We start from the raw sequence: 24,215 nt of genomic DNA, 5'->3' as shown, positions 1-24,215 counted from the left end.
AACTTTACAGGAGTGTAAAGGATGTTCTAGGCTAGCCTGAGACATTCAAGAGCCAAATGTTAAGGGGAAATAGCAATCACATTCATTCTGTGGATTCTTTCTGCTTTTATCTTTTTTAAAATCCCCCTTCTTCCCAATTTTGGTAGACAAAACATCAGGTAGTCATTTCCTGGCCTGGTCTGCAGCCATATTTAAAATTCAATTCCTCATCTCCATTACACTTCTTTCAAGGGATGATAAACTGTAAATGTGTTCTTACTAAACACATAAATGAGAAGGGTCAGAGGTGGCTTGCAGTAAAGGCAGCACTGCCAGAAACGGAATGAATGGATGGACCAAAGTCAGTATGAAGACAGTAAGAACAACAAAAAACAAAACAAATGTAATCCACTGTACATCTTTGATTGGACATTCGAGTAGAATGTCATGTAAGCAGTTAGACTGATTTGGCAGCAAGAGTTTTCAGAAGACATTTAAAGTCATGTAACATTTCAAGGTGATGTCCTTTTGGATAAGCACAAAGAAAACCAGAGTTGTGGGCTGAGAGCCTTGAGGATCTCCTATCCTTGGCAGCTAAGCAGAAACTATGTAAGAAACAAGATGAAGGGCTGCTGATGAAATGGGATGTTTTTCCAGGAGCCAGGCAGTGTTTGAAAATGCAGTAGTGATGGAGTGCATTTAAGAGAATGTAAAAAGATATGAGCAGTGAGGGGTGTAAATAACTGTAGGCTTAGTGGTATCTTCAAGATAAAAACTGTTGTTTCCTGCGGCTTTATTTTTTTATTTTTGGTTATCAGGTGAGAGGATGCTCCAGAGGTAAAACTATGCAGGTGTCAGTACAGACTCACTCCCATGGCTACTACCAGACATCAGTTTTCCTGGAAACTGGCCTGAGATACCAGTTTTTTTTGCCACATCGATTCCAGAAAAGTTCACAATAAGTGGTAGCTGGTTTCCCTCAAAGAAAACGAAAGAGAGCAGCCCAAACCTTTTTGATAGCCTCATCTCCAAGTGTATATCATCACTTCTGCCATGCCTGTAAGAGCCAGTTGCTAGGTCTGTCATATTAAAGGGGAGGGGCTTACACAAGGACAAGAACACCAGTATTCATTGGAGCCATTTTGGGGGCTGCCCAGTACAATTCCTCTGTCAGTACAGAAAAATTGATAAAAACTGCCTGGCCAGGTGGTAATGCTATGAGCCAAAGAGAGAAGCCAAGAACAGTTTCAGCTGAGCTTCAAGGCTACGATTTTCTCCTAGCTGTCTCTGCAGCCCTCACTCCCACCCCCAGGCAGTGTGTGCACACACACGTGTATATGCAAGTGTGCAGGAGGGGCAGACTTGTGTGTAACATGAGGGGGAGCCAGGCCTGCTTGTTTGGGTTTCTGTCCCGCCTGGTACCCCACAGCCGGCAAGCCCCAAAGAAATAACACAGAGATCTCTATAAGTTATAAAGCTGATTGGCCCATTAGCTCTAGCCTCTCACATCTTGATTAACCCATTTTTCTGATCTATGTTAGCCATGTGGCTCAGTACCTTTTTTCAGTGGGGCAGATCACATCCTGCTGCTTCAGTGATCTGGGCAGGAGTGGGAGGAACCAACTTCCTTCTTCCCAGAGGTCTCCTGTTCTCATTACATCATTTCCACGTCCTGTCTGGCTTTTCCGCCTATACTTTCTGCTGGGCCAATCAGCGTTTTATTTAAAACATGAGTGACAGGTTAAAGACAATTCTCCCACACTTGTGTATGTATTGCTGCTGTTTGTAGTACTGGAGAGCTATCAAAGGACCAGTGAGGCAGGCATGCTATCCTTTAGTTATAGCCTCAGATCTCAAGCTATTTAGTTTTTACTCCCTGCTTCAAAATATGAAATACCCCATTAACCTAACTACCTGCCACGTCATTTCTACTCAAACCACTCAACACAGGTTCCTTCTCCTACTCTCCAGGGGGCTCTCAATCCTGTAAACAAACACTAAGGCAGTCAGCAATGTCATCTCTAGCAACTGCTGGTTTTTACCTGTTTGTTTCCTGCCAAGTGCTTCTCACAGCTTAGTTAGGGCACTCTTCCAGGGTTTCCAAGGATACTGAACTCCCCCCATTATGTTTCCTGGACATTTCAGAGTGCTTGTCTGTTTGTTTAAACACGTGAGTTTAGATCACGATTCACCACGGCAAGTCAGCACACCTATTTGCTCAAATAAGGTACTTTGCACATTCTTTCAAAGCCTCTTTTGATAAAAAGTGATAGAAATGTGTATTGGCTTCCTACCTGGATCATCTAATCCTACTGTTTCAACAAAACAATGATATTCTCACCCACACCAATAATTCCCAGGAAACTTACTTCTATGATACAACTGCTACTGACTTCTAAAAAAAAACTTCAGGATCAAACTCAATTTAAAACATTAGTTTAAGCCAGATGTGGCAGCACACAGGTATAACCTTAGTACCCAACAGTCTAAGGCAGGAGAATTACAAAACACAGGCAGCCTAGGTAGATAGATGGTTACTTCTATCTAGCCTACAAAACTACGGAAAAAAAAAAAAACCAAAACAATTTAAACTTGGTTTTTTATCTTAGGTTTTTTGTATATATATATATTTTTTTCTGAGACAGAGTTTTACATTGTAGCCCTGGCTGGATGGTACTCACTATCTCCCCATATAACCTTGAACTTTGCAGCAATCCTGCTATCCAGGCCTCTTGAGTACTGAATTTTATTGTTTTTTAATTTAAAAAAAAATTGTAGCTGGGCAGTGGTGGCGCACACCTTTAATCCCAGCACTCGGGAGGGAGAGGCAGGCAGATGTTTGTGCGCTCAACGCCAGCCTGGTCTATAAGAGCTAGTACCAGGACAGGCTCCAAAGCTACAGAGAAACCCTGTCTCTAAAAAACCAAAACAAATTAATTAATTAATTAATTAAAAAAATATATTTAAAAAAAATTGTGAGCCAGGCCTACACTGTGAAACTTTGTGTCAGGAAAAGTAAGTAACGATGGTGATGACACAAATCTAGAGATCTACAAAGTCCACTCAACAACCACACACAACAAAAATCTCTGTGGTGGGGTCCCATTCACAGCTGAGGACCCTGAGAACTACAGACTGGACATGACTGGCTAGCTTCCAGTTTAGTGTGGTACACAGCCAGGCTTGGCTTGTTACCTTTCCCTGGCTTCTTGAAGACACTGCTTTTGACTGCATACTGATGCAATGCATTTGAGGAGCTGGGGACCTTGGTGCTATTCTGCTGCTGGTTTCTTCCTTTCTGAGGAGTAAGCCTTAGTTATTTTGTGTAATTTATTGAGATGTTGGTCCATGTTGTACCGTCTCAACTTGTAAGGTGAACCAATCTTCTGTTTTCTCCTTTCGCTCACACTTCTCTGGAGCCCCTCTGACATGGCTGTTATAACTAATCCCCCTCCCACTTCCCCTTTCCTGTTCTACATTTTAGAAGAATTCCTAAAAGTTAGTCAGAACTATTAATTCATTTGGTGTTTGCTTCCTGCTTCTGCAAACAGAGTAAATTAATAATATAAACAATACAATTAATATATTTATTATCCATACTATGTTTAATATATAATTACTTCTATTAATTCACACTATTCAAACAAAAATATTTTTATTATGTGAAACAATCAGGAATTTGACTTTCAACTTGAATATGCTCATGAGATTCCTTTAGTAGTAGTCCCCGATGAAGAATTTGTGGGTTAATAATCGATGTCTGAGTGTGAATGAAATAATATTAGTCTATAAATGAAAGACTGCTATGAGTTTAAAATGTTAAAAGTTCCTATCTTTGCATTTGTAGTGTAAAACAGCGGGCTGCTTCACGCCACCTGGCTCTTGGCTGCCTGGCTAGCTTATGCCCCGAAATAACAACACAACAATTGTATTCTTTTAAACACTGCCTGGCCCATTAGTTTCTAGCCTCCTTACTGGCTAACTCTCACATTTTGATTAACCCATTTCTAATAATCTGTGTAGCACCATGAGGTGGTGTCTTACTGGGAAGGATTCAGCATGTCTGACCTGGTGGCTGGCTTCATGGCGACTGTCCCAGAGAGGAGAGGCATGGTGATTGCCCAAGGCATCTGCCTCACTCCCAGCATCCTGTTCTGTCTACTCCACCCACCTAAATCCTGCCCTATCAAAAAGCCAAGGCAGTTTCTTTATTAACCAATGAGAGTCCTCCATCATTTCCCTTTTCTGTTTAAACAAAAAAGGCTTTAACCTTAACATAGTAAAATTTCATATAACAAAATAGTTATCAAGCAAGAATTACAGTTACAATATTTATAACTACTTTATCTTTTATCATATCTAAGGAAAACCATATCTATCTATTCTTCAACTCCATCAAAGACTCCAGGATATAATATTACCTAAGTAAAGAAGAAATAAGCAACTTCCAAACTCTAGAAATGACAGAGACATCTCGCTGTCTGGACAGTCACCCAAAGTTCTTTTGTTCTGTTGGGGCATCCATCTTCAGCCTTCAGGCCCACAGTATCCAGCAGACTTTTCCATGAAATAGGAAATTTCAAAGACAGTTCAGTCACTTTCTGCCGTGTCCTACAGAATGTCTCGCAGACTCTTTCATAAATCAGGAACCCCGAAAGACCATCTCACCTTTAGGCAAGTTCAGCAGTCCTTTCTCTGCGGGTTCTTTGTGTCCAGTCTATGCAACAGTCCAGGCAAGAGCAGTTTCTTGCCCAAATGGTTATCAAACTCAATAAGGAGCCTCTTCGATGCCCATCTTCCTCTTGAAGTAGATCGGTGCTGCCAGGAGCAGATGTGTCTCATTGTCATGAAAAGCTCTAAGTTATTAAAACATTAAATGCCATATTCTGTAGTCTTTGAAAGATATTAGGAATGCCTGTCTAGCTGAAATATATCTCTATATATCCAGAAAGTCTAACTAACATAACTACAGCTTGACTATTATTGATGATTATTCATTAACAACCTATATTTCCTAATTATACATTACATTTTTAAAATGAACTACACAATCACAATACCTTAATCAAGAGCAGAAATACATATATATAAAACAAAATTGACCTTAAATTTAAATCACTAAAGCAAAATCCATATCAATGCGAATTATTCATATCTATATCATAGCCCCCTTTAAATGTAAAAGATCATTTATAAACAATATTTGGGAACATGGGCACTTCCTGCTTCCTGCTGAATGGGGACGCTGTTAATCAGATCTTTCATGGTGTAACATGTGTGCCAGCTTCATCTCAGTTGGCAGTTTAAGTAATTTTCTTGAGGGTGTTCACACAGCAACCTTTCAGGAGGGTGTGGGCTATCATACCATATTGGGATAGAAGCAATCCACAGGGTCTCATCCTCTGTGAAAACAAAAGAAGAATCTCTTTTCCAAAGTATCATATCCTTAGATCCAAATTCTGAAGTCAAGGTATTTTTAAAATATCTATGTTGGATTAGTTCAGCAGCATTTATAAACAAATATCTTTTAGCAGTTGTTGCTCCTTCCTCAGCATTCAAACAATTCAAAGAGAGCATAATAGCATACAGTATCAAGATTCTCTGTGTATTTTCCATCTTTGTTTTAACCTCTATTTCTTTTATTTTTACTTTTACTTTTTGAGACAGGTTCTCTGTATATCTTTGTCCTGGAATAACTCTGTAGACCAGGCTGTCCTTGAACTCAGAGATCCTTCTGTCTCTGCCTCCCAGGCATTGGGATTAAAGGTATGCACTACCACACCCAACTACTTCTTTTTCTTTTTTACTTTTAAGAACTTTAACCTTTAGCCTGCATATATTTTTAATACACAGTAAACCATTTAGAGGTTTTCTTCATCTTTGAATCTATCTTTACTGTATATCTCTCTCTTTTTCTAATCACGAGTCTTTAATTTACCAAGCAATATCAGCAGGACTAAAGCTGTGGCTTTGACAGCTAGATCCAGCCCATTACTTAGCTTTCTGCGATTCCAGCCTTATGGCTGAGATGCCAGCCAGAGCCATGTTCATTGCCACAACTCTACAGTGTTTCAAGGTCCCTGCCAGCAAGCAACCTGCAGCATTCTGCTCACAGACCACACTCATTTGGACTGTCTGCCTGAAAGAGACAGAGTTTGCCCTGGCAGAACGGCCCAGAAAGCCAGCATCTTAAAACATCACAGCTTTTTTCCTGCTACGGCTGAAAACCAAAAAGCATGTGTTCAGCTTTTCATCAAGACCGTTTAAGTGTTTCGTGGCAGGACCTCTTAAAAGAGCTGCAGGGTTTTGCAGCTAAAGCTGAGTCAGGAAGCCTCTTAGATGAGAGTGCTTGCTTGCCTCTAGCAAGCAGAGCGGACCCAAGAAACTGCTGCTACCAAGAAAACATGCTTTACTCTATTCTTTCCCAAGCTTTCTCAGGCTTTCTGTGGATGCAGTTATCCATGTTGGGCGCCATTCTGTAGTGAGAGGGCAGCGAGTCTTTCCCGCCACCCAGCTCTCGGCCGCCTGGCTAGCTTATGCCCAGAAATAACAACACACCAATTGTATTCTTTTAAACACTGCCTGGCCCATTAGTTTCTAGCTTCCTTACTGGCTAACTCTCACATTTTGATTAACCCATTTCTAATAATCTGTGTAGTACCACGAGGTGGTTTCTTACCGGGAAGGATTCAGAATGTCTGACCTGGTGGTGAGTGTCTCAGAGAAGAGAGGCATGGCGATTGTCTAACTTCCCTTCTTACCCAGCCTTCTGTTCTGTCTACTCCACCCACCTAAGCGCTGGCCTATCAAATGGGCCAAGGCAGTTTCTTTATTAACCAATGAGAGTCCTCCATCATGCATTGGCACAGGAGTCCACTTCCTAAATATAACTCCAGTAGCAGACACTAAGAGCAACAGTTAATAAATGGGACCTCCTGAAACTGAAAAGCTTCTGTAAAGCAAAGGACACAGTCAACAAGACAAAACGGCAGCCTATATAGAATGGGAAAAAGAGCTTCACCAATCCCATGTCTGACAGAGGACTGATCTCCAAAATATACAAAGAACTCAAGAAACTAGACATCAAAAGAACAAATAATCCAATTTTTAAAAAAGGGGTACAGACCTAAACAGAGAATTCTTAAAATGGCCGAAAGATAATTAAGGAAATGCTCCAACATTCTTAGCCATCAGAGAAATGCCAATCAAAACAACTCTGAGATTCCATCTTATACCTGTAAAAATAAAGCCAAGATCAATAACACCAATGATAACTTATGTTGCAGAGGATGTGGAGTAAGAGGAACACTACCCCATCGCTGGTGGGAGTGGAAACTTTTACTTTGGAAATCAATATGGAAATTTCTCAGAAAATTAGGAATCAATCTACCTCAAGACCCAGCAATAATATTGTTGGGCATATACCCAAAGGATGCTCAATCATACCACAAGAACATTTGATCAACTATGCTCATAGCAGCATTATTCATAACAGCCAGAACCTGGAAACAACCTAGATAACTCTCAACCAAAGAATGGATAAGGAAAATGTGGTACATTTACACAAGGGAGTACTACTCAGTGTTAAAAAAAAAAAATGACATCTTGAAATTCACAAGCAAATGGATAGAGCTAGGAAAAAAAAATATTGAGGTAACCCAGACCCAGAAAAACAACTACAATATGTACTAACTCATAAATGGCTTTTAGACATAAAGCAAAGGATACCAGCCAATATAGTCCACAAACCCAGAAAAACTAGACAACAAAGAAAACCCTAAGAGACACACACATGAATCCGCATAGGAAGGAGAAAAGACAAGATCTCCTGAGGAAATTAGAAGCATGGGGGACAGGGAGAGAGAATGAAAGGGGAGAGTGGAGGAAGAAAGAGGAGTGGGGGAAAATGTATAGCTGAATTAAAAAGTACAAAGTATAAAAAAGACTGAAAAAAGTTCCTATTTTACTTTATTCAATAACATACCATCACTGATTGTGAAAAAGAGTTGTTATGGCACATACTTCACAATTATGAAAACAAGCAAACACTTTAGAAATCTGAGGACATTCAAGATAAGAAGTCAAAACCAGAAAATTTTATTTCAAACTATGTACAACAACAACAAAAAAAAACCCAAAACTAAATCCAAAATTAAAAGCTCTGAGAGAGAAACCTTGATCAAAGAGCGAGTTTCTAATTAACAAAGCAACAGAAAATCATCAAGATGTAAATAAACCAGGCATTGTGGTTTATACCTGTAATTCCAGGACTTAAGATGCGGAGGAAGGAAGACTGCCAAAAGAGCTAGGACAACCTGGGCAAATTAATTAGTAAGTTCCAGGCTACACTGGGCTACAGAGAAATTCTGACTTTTGTTTTGTTTTGTTTTTCAAGACAGGGTTTGTATAATAGCCCTAGCTGTCTTGGAACTCGCTCTGTAGACCAGACTGGTGTCGAACTCACAGGTATCCGCTTGCCTCTGCCTCCCAAGTGCTGGGATTAAAGGCATATGTACCACCCAGCAAATAAAAATTCTTACTCTAAATGTCTAAATTACATATACTAGCCAGACATAGACGTATAGCTACTTTATCACTTCAGACATAACTAGAAAAAGCATAGTACAAAGCATACATTTTATGAAATAAGTGTCCATAGCAGAAAGACCCAGACCCATACATTAACAGAGGTGTCTAAAAACAGTGAGATTACATTTCTGGTTTTCCTCAACTATAAAATAAAGGTATCAAGTTATACTCAGAGGTTGGCTGAGTGGATTATAGAAGCTCATACATAAAAGTGTTATAGGGAGACAGGCTAAAGTTAGAAGTTTCCTCAACACAGCAGGCATTTTATGCTTATTAAATTTTATTTTGTGTGTGTGTGTATGTATGTATGTATGTATGTATGTATATATGTATGTATGGCACTTGTGTGCCACAGATTGAGTGGAGGCCAAAGGACAACCTTCCAGAGTCTGTTCTCTCTCCCTACCAGGTCCCAGAATTGAACTATGGTCTTCATGCATGGCAATAAGAGCCTTTACTAACCAACCCACTTCAGCAGTCCTATTTTATTCTCACAGGAGAGCAGGGCCCAAAGACATCAACTAAGCAGGGCTCAAATAGACTGAAGCAACTATCACAGACCCTAAATGGGTCTGAGTTAGGTCCTCTGTATGTTATGGTTGAATAACTTAGTGGGGCTCCTAACAGTGGGAATGGTGTGTGTGTGTGTGTGTGTGTGTGTGTGTGTGTGTGTGTGTGTGTGTGTCTGATTCCTTTGCCTGCTCTTGGAACCTTTTCTCCTACTGGGTTGCCCTGCTCAGCCTTGATATGCAGGTATGTGCCTAGTATTATTTTAACTTGTTGTGCTGATTGGGGATGAGGGATGAGGACTGGGAGGAGTGGAGGGAGGGGAAGTTCAATCGGGGTATAATATGTGAGGGAAGAATAAATTAATAAATTAGAAAATATTTTTCTTTTTAGGTGAAGTGGCACACGCCTTTATTTCCAACACTCTCCAAGATAAAGAAAGAGGATCCTGAGTCCACAAACCTGTGCTCAAAATAATATAAGAAGAAAGAAAGGAGAGATTGTTTTCCTTCTGTTTCATGTTTTGGGGTCAGGGTCTCATTATGAAAGTTGACCTCAAAACTGAAGAGATCTTCCTCCCTCTGCCTCTACTTCAAGACACTGCCTCAAAAAATAAATCTCAAAGAAAAAGGGTTTTTTAAAAGATTTATTTTCTTTTACATTTGAGTGTTTTGTCCATGTGTACCACATGTGTGCTACTGCACAAGGAGGGCAAACAAAAGCGTTGGATCTACTGAAATTTGAGTTATAGATGGTCGTGAGCCACCTTGTGGGTACTGAGAACTGAACCCTAGTTCAAGAACAATTGCTCTTAACTCCAGAGCCATCTATCTCTCTAGCCTCACTCAGGAGGAAAAAGAATTATTAGTATTAACAAATTACTATGTGGTGTGAATTTAATGTAGCTTTATGCTCAGCTACCCAAGAAGTATATACATTTCAGCATTTTTAACAATGCTTTAGAAACTGACCAAAGCCAGGCCGTGGTGGCGTACACTTTTAACCCCAGCACTCGGGAGGTGGAGGCAGGCGGATCTCTGTGAGTTCAAGGCCAACCTGGTCTACAACAGCTAGTTCCAGAAAAAGCTCCAAAGCTACAGAGAAACCCTGTCTTGAAAAACGAAAAAGGCTGAAATGATGGTTCAACCATTAACAGAACGTAACTCTTCCTGCAGAGGTTGCAAGCACCCACAAAGCAGCTCACAACTGTCTGGACTCCAATTTCAGGGCATCTGACAACCTCTTCTGACCTCCACAGACACCAACGCATATATGCTTGCTGTGCAGGCAAAACATTTATAAATATTTAGGATGTTTAATGATACAGAAATGAAGATGATATCATGATGATTTAGACATGTTAGTCCATGCCTATAATCCCAGAATTTAGAGGTATAAAAACAGGAGGATCGTGAATTGAAGGCCAACCTGATTTAGTACTGGAGACTGAATCTGAGGTCTTAATGCTTGCTGGGCACTTGTACTGAGTTTAAGCCTAGCACCATGACAGTTTTAAATGTATAATGTCCAAATTCCATGAGAGACCGTAAGAGTAAAGTGGAGTGATTCTGAATACCTTTAAGCCCTTCTCTTGGATGGCAATGAGAAGCAGGAAGGCCTCTTGTTTTGCAGGCCAACCTGAGCAGAATAAAGCATTGTGAGACCTGTATCTAAGTAAGTAAATAAATGATAAAAATAAGGTGGAGAGTGACTGAGCCAAAAAAAAAGGAAAAACAAACAAACAAATACAACAACAACAAAAAAAAAAAAACATCATCAAGCTATCAAGCTCAGGTCTCTATGCACACAGGCACAGGTTCCTGCGTATACTCATACACTATACACACTCTACCTTAAGAGACTAAGCAAAAGCTGGGCAAATTTTATGGGCAGCAGTTTCCTTTAGTATCTGCAACCAAAAAAGCTTCACATTTTAAAGTATTTTTTTTTTCATGGTAATAAGCTCTACACAGTAACAAAAATGTTATGGAGACTCTATAGGGCTGAGGACGTAGCTCAGTTGGCAGAGTGCCTGCCTAGCAAATATGAAGCCCTGGGTTTGATACCCAGCATGTCATAAACAAGGTATGGTGGAACACACCTGTAATACCAATATTTGGTAGTATGAATCAAGAGGGTCAAGAGTTCATGACCAGTCTCAAAAAGAAAAAAAGGAGGGAGGGAGACTAATTTTAGGGGTGATATATACTGCTGCAAATCTCTCCAATGCCTGCCCTAACAAGATTCTCTTAACAAGACATGACAAATCAGCATTGAGGCTAAGAGGAGAATATTTACTAGTTTTGAAGCAGTCAAACTTGACAGCCCGTAGTTTCTTAAAGCTCTGCAACCTGTACAGAGAGCAGTTTCAAAGTTCTTGCTTACACTTGCTCCAACAGTTTCTTAACATCTCATGCCATGGTCATCTGTACAGCACCACTTCATTCAGGCATTGATTTCCCAAAATGTCGACACAGTTATTACACAGCACAAGATCTACATTCATTAGTGCTACTGATTTTATCTAAAAGACCTTTGAAAACCCAGAACTGTTGAGTCCACTAATAGCACACAAGTCTAGAATTACCAACCTGCACCATTAATCAGCTCTTATTTACGAAACCAGATCTTACTATGTAGTCCTGACCGGTATAAAACTCACTATGTAGACCAGGCAAGCTTCAAACTCAGAGATCCAAATGAGTTTTGGGAATAAAGTATGTACTAACACACCTAGTATGTACTAACACATAATAAAGTATGTACTAACACTCCTGAGTTTTGGAAATAAAGTATGTACGAACACACCTGGTCTCATCTGTCAGTTCTTGAAATGAAATGAAGAGAGCAGCTAGCTCAGTAAAGAGCCTTACAAAAGTTCTTTCTTAAAAAACAAAAACAAGCCGAGCATCTCAAATGTATTAATCAATCTCTTAAGAAAGAGATTACTTTACTCAAAAAAACAAAACAAACTAACAAAAACGAGCCAGGCGGTGGTGGTGCACACCTTTAATCCCAGCACTCGGGAGGCAGAGGCAGGTGGATCTCTGAGTTTGAGGCCAACCTGTTCTATAAGAGCTAGTTCCAGGACAGATTCCAAAGCTACAGAGAAACCCTGTCTCGAAAAACACAATACAAACTTACAGACATTAAAACCTTTATAAAGCATTCTAACCCATCTATAGTTCATATCTCAGCTTCAAAATGGCATTTTCTGAAAACTCAGTAAAATCTCCAAACTGAAATAATATCAAAACAAAAATCAGGGCTAGTGGGTCAGCAGTAGAATGCTTGCCTAGTACATGCAAGGTCCTCGATTCTAGGTTCCATTACTGGCACCATCTTCTCCTAAATTAAACCATATTGTAAACATAAAGCAAAAAGACCAGTTGTGGTCATGGTGGCCTATAATCCCAGTATTTGATGGACTTCAAACTCTACCTCTTTCTTGACCAAAATATATATCTCAAACAAATGTGAAATACTTTGAATTAAAACAAGAACAACTTATCTTTTTTTGAAATAGGATCTTACTCTGCATCCCACACTGGCATCAAACTCATGGTCCTCTTGCCTCAGCCTCTTGGATGCTATGATTACAGGTAGAGCCAGAGCTCAGGTTGGAGATCAGCATTTGAAATAAAATTACATTAGGAAAATGAAGGCAAGATAAGCATCTTAGTAGTTTTACTTGCACAAGATTACAGCTAATACATTAACCTTCTCAACAAGGTCTGCTTACTTCACAGGGGTTTGAGAAGATTAATGAACAAACACACACAAAGTAATGATCCAGGAGTAGTGGCTCTTTGGGAGGTTGAGGCAGGAGGCAGGCTGTTCTGAGTTCTAGGTCAGCCTGGGAAGCACAGTAAGACAGTATCCCTACATACAAAGAATGTAGACAGACTAGTGAGACGGCTTAGCGGTTAAGACTCTTCTGACTGATAATGTGTGTTCAATCCCCGGGGACAGACAAAGAAGGACACTGACTCAAAGTTCTCTGATCTCCACCATGTGGGTCATCACACAATATATACATAAATGTAATTTCTTAAAATTTATTTATTTTTACTTTATGTTTATTGGTGTTTTGACATGGATGTCAGTTCCCCTGGAACTGGAGTTACAGAGAGTTGTAGGCTGCTATGTGGGTGCCAGGGAATTGAACCCGGGTCCTCTGGAAAAAGTCAGGTGCTCTTAACTGCTGAGCCATTTCTCCAGCCCACATAAATGTAATTTTAAAAATAAAAAATAAAATGAAACAAAGTATACCACATGAAAGTATGTATTATATAAATGCTCAATAATGCTAGCAGCTGTTATTACTTAACAGCCAGGCTAACTCTTCTGCACATTTGGCATAGAAAACTCTAATCTATGTCCAGGTTTTTATTTCTTTCCTTCTATTAAGGAAGCAACTTGGGACTCCTTAATGACTCAATTATAATCTCTGTCTTCACCTCAGGTAAGACATAGGAAACATCAAAACTGAGGATATTAGCCAAATATCTTCAATATTTTAATTTTCCCATTAAAGAGCTAACTTTCAACAGTCATCTTCTTGTAACTAAACCTGAAAATGAACTAGACAAGCACACACTGGAAAATAAGGAAATTTGTCTACTCATTCAAGCAATTTTTCATCTCTCACGATTCTAATTATTCCACTATTTTCAAGGACTTGAGTGATTTTAAATTGATTACAAAATTACTATTAGAGTATTAAATAATGTTTAATTTCCAAAGTATTAAATGTTTTATTTTCAAAGCTTGAGACAAATGCCAGTTAACTCACTTAATAGTCACTACTTCTTACAGGTTTTTATCACTAAATGTATAAAAGAAAACAACATATCATCTTAAAACACAACAAAGAAATTGTCTGATACCAGACACCACTGATGCTATTACTGGGCAAATCTGCACTGCGTGACAGTGACAGCACTTCCCATGAATGTGACTACATCCAGTCAGTAGCAAAGTTAGTGCCGAAAGGTATCTCATATCAAAGAAGAATGCCAAATAAAACCATTTTATTATTGGTCATCTGGTTTTAGAATATGGCCCATATGTCAATCAATGCTTTGAAACCTGCAAAACAGGCTTCTACCATTTTTTATCTAATTTACCTTCAAGCCTAAACCTAAACACATACACTACTCTAAGGAACAGAGACTATATTAAATTTGGTTTATATTCTACCATTAACCATATAGAATATATTTTTAAAATGTTTTGGTATACTCTAAAGATTTTGGTTATTTTTCAAAAGATTTTTTATGTCCTTTTTGCAATATATTTAGACTACCATTTTAGAAATATTTTCCAAGAACCAGTCCACAAGTCTAAACCCTACCAAAACAGGAAGCAAAGAACTAAAAAGATGCAATACTCTTGATTCAGGTTTCATAAAATTAGATGTTAGTAACAAAATACTATCCTAAAATAATTTCCTATGAAACAAAACTTAAGACTGTCAAATATGCAAACCAGAAAAATACACTTAAGCAAAGTGAAAACTTATCTTTAAAAAATAATTAAATAAGTAAGGTATAGTACTTGTGAGGCTCCTACTTGTGAGGCTGAAGCCAGAGGATCACAAGTTCTAAGGGAGTCTCTGATGCACAGGGAGTTTGGGATTTTGAGTTCAGGAGTGCTACAGAGGGCATTTGAGGCCAGCCTGAGCTAAATAAGATCTTGTCTCATAGAATGAATGGAAGGAGGGGAATCCCTATTGCCTCATTTTTTTCTTTTCTGTAGAATTCATACTTTAAAAGCAATAGATGGGAAAAGATATAGTGGTGGGAGTATAAAAATGGGACACTGTGGCCCTCTGTTGACACCATGGGTGGTACAAGCTCATCATACTACTCCATACACTTTCTATAGAGCTCAGAAGCTCTGTAATCACATTTTAAGATGCAAAAAGATGCAGACAGATACACAAAAATGGGCAGTCAATAATTAGGGAAAATAAAGCAAGTGATAGCATAGAGGCCCCCCTCACCTCCAAACACTGGTTCAACAGTAAACATGAACAAGCTGCTAACAATGCAAGCAGATGTCCAAACGAGCCAGATGTGCTAACATCATGGCACTATCATAGCACTAAGGGCAAAGAGACGAGGCTGACGATAATGTAAACAGCTTAGTCTTCGTCTGGTGGAGAGAACTGAGTTGGAAGCATGCAAAATTAATACAGATCTATCATTTTACTATACATACCTATTATTTTACTCTTCCCCAAATGCAAATAAGAACAAGGAACATAGAAGTGTTAGCAAGAAGAGTAACACTTGACTTCAGGATCACAGACCAGGGAGAGGCTGGTATTACCACATTTCATCCTAAAGCCATTAACAGGGCACTGGTTCCAAAAATAAACAAAGAAACCTGTATGTACATGCCACCTTCCCCAAAACACTATGTTTTAAGTTTTAAAAATCAAAACAAAAATGTCCACATTAAAAAAAAAATGACAAACATCTATCTATATACCTACCATCCAGGTCAAGATGCTTGAGGCACCCTGACCTCTTAAGAACTTCCTCCCATCTGCTTAGAGGGCTGCTTTTATGCCAATTAGTACCTTCCTTTTGCTATCTTACCAGCTTCATATTTTTCTCTAATCTACAGTTCGTCCTTTGTTTGTTTAGACTTTGCTAGTGCACTCAAAGAATGTGTACAGTGAGAGGAGCAAATAAAAACAAAGTACAATGTTACATACACTGAAGATGTCATAAACTCATTACACTAAAGACTTTTTAAAAAGCCTAAGCATGGTGGCATTGGCCTATAGTCCCAGCATTAAAGGTGAAAGCAAGAGGATCAGAAGTTTAAGACCATCCACAGCTGAAGATGAGGTTCCACATATAATATTCACCATGCCTTCACTTTGGCCAGCAAAGCTTTAGTAGCTATTTTAAAGACTATACGTACTCTATGAGCTATAGAGGTGGCTCAGGAGATACGAACACTAGCTACTCTTCCAGAGAACCCCAGTACAATTACCAGCACCCATATAGCAACTCACGACTGTCTACGACTACAAGTCTAGAGTGTCTGGCCTTCATTGACTAAAAGCACACACACAGTACAAAGACGTATGTGCAGGCAAAACAGCCACACACATAATCAAACAGTAAGACAATCCCCCAGTTTCCTCACACTCTAATTATGCCTTACTTGTCCAAGCACTGAAGTAACAATAAATCTTTACAAGGCTCTCAAGAAGGGCACGTTCATGAACACCTGTAATACCAGCAATACCAGCACTGAGGCAGGAAGATCTTGAGTCCCACTCCTGCATAGACTACACCGTGTAAGAATTTAAAGTCACAAGAGACCCCAGTCTCAAAACAAAAAAAGAGGCCAGTAGGTGGAGGTGGATCTCTGTAAGTTCAAGGCCAGCAAGCAAGTTCCAGGTCAGCCAGACCTGCGTGTGAGATCACGTCTCAAAAACAAGACTGCCTATTCTTATAAGCCAAGATAGTGTTCTGTTTTATAGGTATAAGCTCATTTACATATCAAAATAGCACTAAGGCAGGGTTTACAGTAAGTCTTTTATAATGGAGGAAGAAGCACAGGTGAACTGATTTGCCCAACACCACAGTGGTGTTACAGGTCAAGGAAAATCAAAGACTTAAATAAAGTACAGTAGTGTTATAGTGACCTTAAGGACTACCAGAAATCCACAGCACAAGAAAAACAGAACCACAGAGTTAAGTGCCTCAACTGCCTCTCAAGTAAGGAGTTATTCCAAAGGTAAAACACATATGCTGCATGCCTGTAGACCAATGTAGACAGAATAGTATTGTAGCATGGGTGTCCTGCCTTGAAGACCTAAGTGGGCCAAAGATAGCAAGAGCCTGTGGATGAGTGTCAATGTCTGCTCTGTACTAAAATTCCTGGGTCTTGAGCAGTCCAGTTACAACTTATTAATTAAGGTCCCTATCGAGTCAACATCTTAAGACTTATCAGTAGTAATAATAAGGGGCTACCTCTTTTCAGACATTGTTGGAAACTAACAAGAGCAGAAAGAAAACAGCAGAAAACACTTCATCCAGTCCTTGTCTTCTTAATGTCTAAATACAGGAACTCAGAAGGGCCCTCATCCAGAGCAACAGACTCCTGACTTCTCTGTATTACAAAGCTGCAAACCAGAAACAGAAAGGTTGCCAAGTAAATAAAATGTTTACCCCCAACTATCCTATATTCTACACCTCTTCTTTTCCACTCAAAAACCTAGCAAAAGTAGCCAGGCAGTGGTGGGGCACACCTTTAATCCCAGCACTTGAAGGCAGAGACAGGCAGTTCTGTGAGTTTGAGGCCAGCCTGGGCTACAGAGCAAGTTCCAGGACAGGCACCAAAGCTATACAGAGAAACCCTGTTTCGAAAAACAAACAGGGCTGGAGAGGAGGCTCAGAAGTTAAGAGAACTGACTGCTGTTCCAGAGGTCCTCAGTTCATTTCCCAGCAACCACATGATGGCTCACACTCATCTATAATGAGATCTGGTGCCCACAACACTATATACATAATAAATAAATTTTTTAAAAAAGAAAAACTAACAGAAAACTAGCAAAAGTGACACTGACTTTTATTCAAGATAGTCAATCACTACTGTGTGCCAGGCATCGTTCTAAGCAGAGAAGTTTACTTAGGTAGGACATTTGTAGAGAAGCAAAGATCAGTCAGATCTAGGCTTACAGTGTAACAGTAGAGGTTCAAGGCACTGAATATAGTATTTACTTAACAAAGTGCTGTAAAAGAGATTTTAAAAGTGATTTCCACAAGAGGTAATTAAAAGGTTATAGGTGTGACTGAGGATGAGCAGGATTTTGATAAGAGAACAATTGTAGGAGGATGTCAGACACATCAGTATGGGATCAGCAAGCTGGGGATGTACCTGAGTGGTACAGCAATTGCCTAACATGCACAAGGCTCTGGTTCAAACCCCAGAACAGCAAAAACAATCACAAGTACAGAGCATAGGGTTTGCTTATACAGTATCAGTTTGGTGGCGTCCTTAGCTTAAGAGAAACCATACTGAAGAAATGTCACATTTTACCAGCCGAAATTTAGTTTCTAATCCAATGGATTCAACGATCCACTAAAGATTTCTGAGAAAAATGACAAAAAGGATTATGTTTCAAATTAACTTAGAAGTAAAACACATGAAGAAAATGAGACTTATTTAAGAGTTATGACAGCTGGGCATAATAGCCACACCTTTAATCCCAGCACTGGGGAGGAAAAAGTGGATCTGTGTACAAAGACAGCCTGGTCTATGGAGATAGTTCAAGGACAACCAGGACTATGGAGAAACCTTGTCTCAAAAAAACCAAACTACAATCCACCCAGAGTGGATCAAAACTGGACAAAGGTGAAGGCAGGTATAGACGATGAAAGCATTACAGGTAAATGAGCATGTCCTGGCAGATGCCTGGCTGCCAGGGGACAATCACTCATCATAAACCACTAACAGCTAAGACATTAGAAGGTACTGTTAGCAGAAAGAAGGCTATCTAAAGGTGGAGCTAGAGGCAGTCATTTAAAGATTATAATCTTTATCTTTGGGCCCTGTATAATAATCATATTTTATGCTAGAAAAGCAAAACTTCCTTTTGATAAGCATAGTAGACAAATATATACAAACTACAGTTTCCAAGAATCTGCAAATCAAAGCAAAATAACTTGAAACAATGCTATTTATGTACTTGTTAAGACATGGTACTAGAACAAGTCCTGTTCTTCCCAAAGCACACACTCCAAGTCTTGACATTTTAAGATATTAAGAAAGTGTTGTCATTACAGTATGTAACTTAGAAAGCTACTTAATGAATCAAGAGTAAAGTGAAGCTATTAAGTACTAACAAACAAGAATTAAGGCTTATCTGTCATATATATTTTGTGTGTACGATCACAAACTATCACTTGTTTCAGTTAGGTGACTGAAGTTCAACTTAGAAAATCAATTTCTGCTGATTAAGTGAGGTCTTCTGCCCCATGATTAACAAGCAAACTGTTCTTAAGGGTAGACAGCACACACCCCAGCTCTCAATATTCAAGAGACCTTTGATAAGGAGAATAAACAATGCAACCAAGGACTGTTTTCCAAGTACGAAGCACTTTCATAATGTGGTATTACACAACACAGAATTGAAGATCCAATATCTGAGTGCCTACTCCTCAACAGGTAATGGAGTTACAAAATCAGTAATACTCGACTCGAACACAGGATTTATTTCTTTAAATGAGTTCAAAAGAAAACCAGCACACACTGATTGTTGTGACCATCACTGAGTCACTCTTTCAAATTCTTTAATTTTTCCAAGTTTCTGGTTTCTCATGTGATAAAAGAATGAGGAACCACCAAAAAAAAAAAAAAAAAAAAAAAAAAAGAAACAAAACAAGGTGGGAGACTCCGGAAAATATGGTAAGTACGCCACTGACTTTCTATAGGACTCACAGCACTGAGCACACACCAGTGACAAATGTCACCACACAAACATCTGGTTAGTCTACAGTTTAACAGCCCTACCACCACCTAAAAAAAAAAAAAAAATCCCCACAAAAGCACTCCGTGGATAGCAGAGAGGAACTACCTCACCAGAGAAAGGTACAATCTAGAAAAACGGTCATACATTTTCACAGACAACCTTCTAAAACTAGAAGTCCAGGCTTTAACTTTTCTGACTTCTGTTTAGAAAAATTCCACAACTGGGCAAACAGAAATCTTTGAGTTCAAGGGCAATCAGGGATACTGTCACACTGTCTGTCTCTCTGTCTCTGTCTCTCTCTCTCTCACACACACACACTCCAATCCTACAAACTTCATAAATATTTCTGAAGAAATAATGCAACCATTCTTTTGCAGATTATCCGTCTCTACCACAAAAGATCATCTCAAAACGAGAGCAAGACCTTCACACTCCGAAACTTCAGAGAAGTTCTGAAATAAATTAGTAACCTTCCATCTCAAAAAGTCCCCTAGAAAAGTGATTTACTATTCTATCTTATCTATTTTACCACACATACAATCCCTGCAAGATAATAAAGTGAATAATTTGAGCCAGCATTTTCTCCGCAAACATGTAACCAATACTACAACACCAAAGTATTTAAGTTCAAAAGAGCCTCAGTCTCCCCATAGAATAAAGGATGCTGTCGGAATATTTCTGAGCTAAGTGTTGTTGGCATCTATTTCTACTTAATTATCTAGAGACACAACACAAACATGAAAGTCCAGTTATTTGCACGTACAATTTATGTAGCAGGGAAACCTTAATTACACGAACCTCAGAGCACTTACTGCACACCGTTTACTTCATTAGCTCAATGAAAAAAATAAAACGACATAAAAAGATATAAAGACTTTTCCAAAAAGGTGATTTTTAAAAGTGTTGTTCCACCTCTTGGACAACAAACAGAAAACATTCTTCCAGTGTAACAAGCTCAGTTTAGTTCGCGTTCCTTCAGTACCCAGAATGCCCAAGTCAGTACTCAGCTGTCGTTGTTAAACTTTCTTACCTTCTGCTACATCATCATCTACGGCTCCTTTCACCTGAGAAAAACACCACTGAATGTCATTCCCTCCTCCAGCTCCTGAAAAAGAAAACACAGCAATTAAAGCGGACTTCTGTTCTGTTTACTTTCATAAGCACAGAGATGGCATCTGAAACTAGCATGACACTCCCCACATACACAGCCACCAAGAAACCCATGGACTTGGAACCAAATTAGGCTCCAATAGTCGGTAGACCATTAAAAACAACATGGCAGGTATGAAATATTCAAAGACAGTCTATCAAACATTATCATCGTACAGATATTCAAAACCTCACTTTCTCTGCCCCTTTAAGACAGTCACAGAGCCTTTTAAGTAAGACCCACCAGAAAAAACTAAATACCAAAAGTTAGATTTCCTTTAAATGTACAAAAGGCCTACAGAAGAGTTATAAGGCTAAGCTACCATGAAAAATAGAACGAAGAGAAAACTTCGGGAACATTACTGCCTGAGAGGAAGAATGATTCATGCGAACCCTACCAGCGCAGCATACACACAAGCAAACACAACACCCATTTCTTTACATCCATTAGGAGCAAATCACTGGCTGCACGCACAGGAAAAGGGGTGGCAATGAAGGCTTAGGAAGAGCTGGTCAGAGGATGCTGCTTCAGCCTCCCTTCACCTAGCAGACAACCCAAAGGGCCCGGAAAGACCAACTTTGACCATTTGTCATCTCCTACAAAACAGTTCCAATTTTCATTTCATTGTTCGGCAAGGTCAAAGGGCAACTTGTTTGTAGGGCAAACTGTAAATCGGCCCAACATTAACTTCTTTAAAAATCCTATTATCTAAATAAGTATTGAAAAGACGGGCAAGATTGGTTTAATCTCAGAGACTGCCCATGACTGAAGAGGAAATGAAGTGGGGCGGGGGGGGGGGGGGGTATTTCTGGATTTCTAGAAAAAAAAAAACTGAATCTCAATCTAGAATTACTCTACTAGCTGAAGGACCTCAAGACAAAAATGCAAAGATAACTGCCTCTCAAAGGCCATTAACCCTCACTTTTCCTTTACCTAGTCCTTGCAAAATTATTCCCAACCGGGTAGTCTCCGTGCTTTTTCTCCCCTGCAAGCTTTTATGAAATCCCTCTCTCTTTGGCTATTTATATCACTGAACTCCACAACTATTTTAACTCAGAGCAACCCTTCTGGGAAAAGGACATCTGCACAAGCGATCCCGTGCAAAATGCAAAGTTTTCAATTACCTGTTTGCCCCCACCCCACCCCAATCCTTCCAACTTCTATTAAAGGCCTAGCACCCGGGAGTGGCGGCGAGGAAGTCATGGAAGGGAGCACAATCGCCACGAAATTCAGGCTTACACCCTCAAAACCTCACCTACCCAGAATGGGGGGGGGGGGGACTGAGTAGGGGGAGGGGACCCGTATGCCTCCTTTGTATTTTAACTTGCAAAGCGCTCTTATCAGCGCCGAATGTGTTTCTACAGGAAGGCACGCAGCAGACGGGGACCGGGGAAACGGGTGTGTGCGGAGGAGCGGAGGGAGCAGGGTGCAGAGGGGATCCATCTGCACGCCGGCACCCGCCCCACCCACGCAGGCCCCCACCCCCACCACACCCGTGCCCGGCTTCGTGCGGTGCCAGGCCCCGGGCCCAGCCCCCGAGCCCCACCGTCCCAGGCCAGTGCCAGGCCCGCCCGCCCGCCCCGCACTCGGCCAGCGCCCCAGGCCAAGGCCCCGGCCGCCACGGTCGCTAGGGGGTGACGGAGAGCGCACAGAGGAAGCGGCACCCTGTCAGCCGGCCGAGGGCCGTTTCTTCTTTACCTGCCATGTCGCGCTGCAAATGATGACCCTGCCGGGCTCCTCGGGGTCTCCGCGACCGGGGCTCAGCCCCCTCACCTGGGGATGGGTGGATCGAGGGCGCGGATGGAGGCGGATGGCACCTGAGGGGGGAGGGGACGGGGACCTGGGCGGAAGGGAAGCGGTCCGGGTGGAGAGGCCGGCAGGATGGTGGCTTTCACTCGGGGGCGTCCCCTCTCGTGCTCCTTCTCCCTCGGTGTTGGCGGCAGCAGTAGCGGCGGCGGCGGCGGCTACGGCAGCGACGGCGGCCGCGGCGGCAGGGGCAAGCGACTCCACTTTCAAAATGGCGCCCGCTGGCAGGCCGGTGACGTCACTCCAGGGGGCGGGGCGCCTTTGGGACGGGCCGCGTTGTGTTGGCCACGCCTCCTTCCTGCCGCGCTCCCGCCCCGCCCTGCCCGCTGAGACCCTGCGGAGAGCCCTGCGCTGAGCCTGGGCGGTGGTTAGTTGCTCTGGAGATGGGCTGTGCCAACTTGGCCCACGGTTCCCACGTGGGCCATGGCCTGGCCTGTCTGCTCCTCACTCTGTCCCAAGTCCTTGCACCAGGGCCGGGACTCGAGGATGGTCTCATCTCTCCACTTATTCTCACCCACGGGGGGAGCTCTCTCTGGAGAATACCCCTTTTGATGCTCTAGTGACACCGTCGGTGAACCCCAGGGACTCACCCACAAAATAAAGGGACAGTGATGCATACTCGCTGCCTGGCCAAGGTGAGAGTTCACAGAGCCCAGAAGGACACAACTGGGCTGGTTCCATCTGGGTGAATTAGGTTACCTTCCCGTGGATGAGAGTTCTTGGCTGCTGCAAGCAATTAAGAATGGCTCCAGACAGGAAGCTGAATGTGTTGTGAATGGCGCAAAAAAGCAGCCCGGGTTTGTTTAGATAAAAGTGGTAAAATCAATGATTAAGAAGCTATGTTCTGCTGACTGTGGTGATACATGCCTACAATCTCAGCAGCGCTTGAGAGGTGAATGTAAGAGGCTCCAAATGTCAAGATGGCTGAACTGTGTAATGAATTTGAGGCTAGCCTAGGCTATCTATATGAGACCCTGCCTCACATACAATCATCAAACAAACAAAAATTAAACTAAATCTATTTAAATGTAGCCTCTTCCAATCAGACTTCTCTGACAGTTTCTCCCATTTCCTACTCACCATTACCTCTGTTGGATGCCCTTGTTTGATACTGTCAGGGTGGTGGTGGTGCACTCCTTTCACAGCGCTCAGGAGGCAGAAGCAGGCGGATCTCTGTGAGTTCGAGGCCAGCCTGGTCTGCGGAGCGAGTTCCAGGACAGTCAAAAGTACACAGAGACACCCTGTCTCATCTGGAGGTGGTGGTGGGGGGGTGGGGTTGAGTGGGGAGGACGGAGTGAGGGGAGAGACTGCCAGGTCCAAAGGAAACTCCAATTCCCCAAACGCCAAAAGGCAGTCCAAATGTCCAGAAATGAGCTCACCCTGGACTATAGGAGGATTTCTGGCAGTTCAATTAAAAAAAAAATCAAACAAACAGCATTCCTAAGGAACTTATAAAGTCAGTTCCCCTCTACCAAAAAAAGTCATTTTCCTCACCTCTGGCAGAAAAGACATATGGCTACCCGTGGTGCCTATCAGCATAGCAGGGCGCATGCTAGTATCACCAGTAGTCTTACCCAATTTCAGAGGGCAACCTAGCCCTTCTCACCTCTCCCCTACCCTCAGTCCCTCTAGCGCTCAGGGTACTCCTTCTCCTCATAACCCTGCTAGTCTTACCAGGCTTTC

The 24,215-nt window shown here is 41.2% G+C and overlaps 1 protein-coding gene across 1 annotated transcript in view; it reads right to left on the bottom strand.

The window, feature by feature from the left end:
• Ppp2r2a (protein phosphatase 2 regulatory subunit Balpha) overlaps positions 1-22,747 on the bottom strand; it is a 59,740-nt gene extending 36,993 nt beyond the window's left edge. Inside the window, exons 1-2 of the mRNA XM_038309922.2 lie at positions 22,425-22,747; positions 20,607-20,681 (exon numbers count right to left, since the gene is read on the bottom strand). Coding sequence (XP_038165850.1) covers positions 20,607-20,681; positions 22,425-22,431 — 82 coding nt within the window. The 5' untranslated portion in view covers positions 22,432-22,747. The remainder of the gene's footprint in view (positions 1-20,606; positions 20,682-22,424) is intronic.
• Between the last annotated feature and the right edge of the window lie 1,468 nt (positions 22,748-24,215).

This window comes from Arvicola amphibius, chromosome 13 (assembly GCF_903992535.2).
Source record: "Arvicola amphibius chromosome 13, mArvAmp1.2, whole genome shotgun sequence".
Lineage (NCBI taxonomy): Eukaryota > Metazoa > Chordata > Mammalia > Rodentia > Cricetidae > Arvicola > Arvicola amphibius.
Note: the sequence above shows the minus strand (reverse complement) of the source record. Positions and strands in the feature narration are given on the sequence as shown.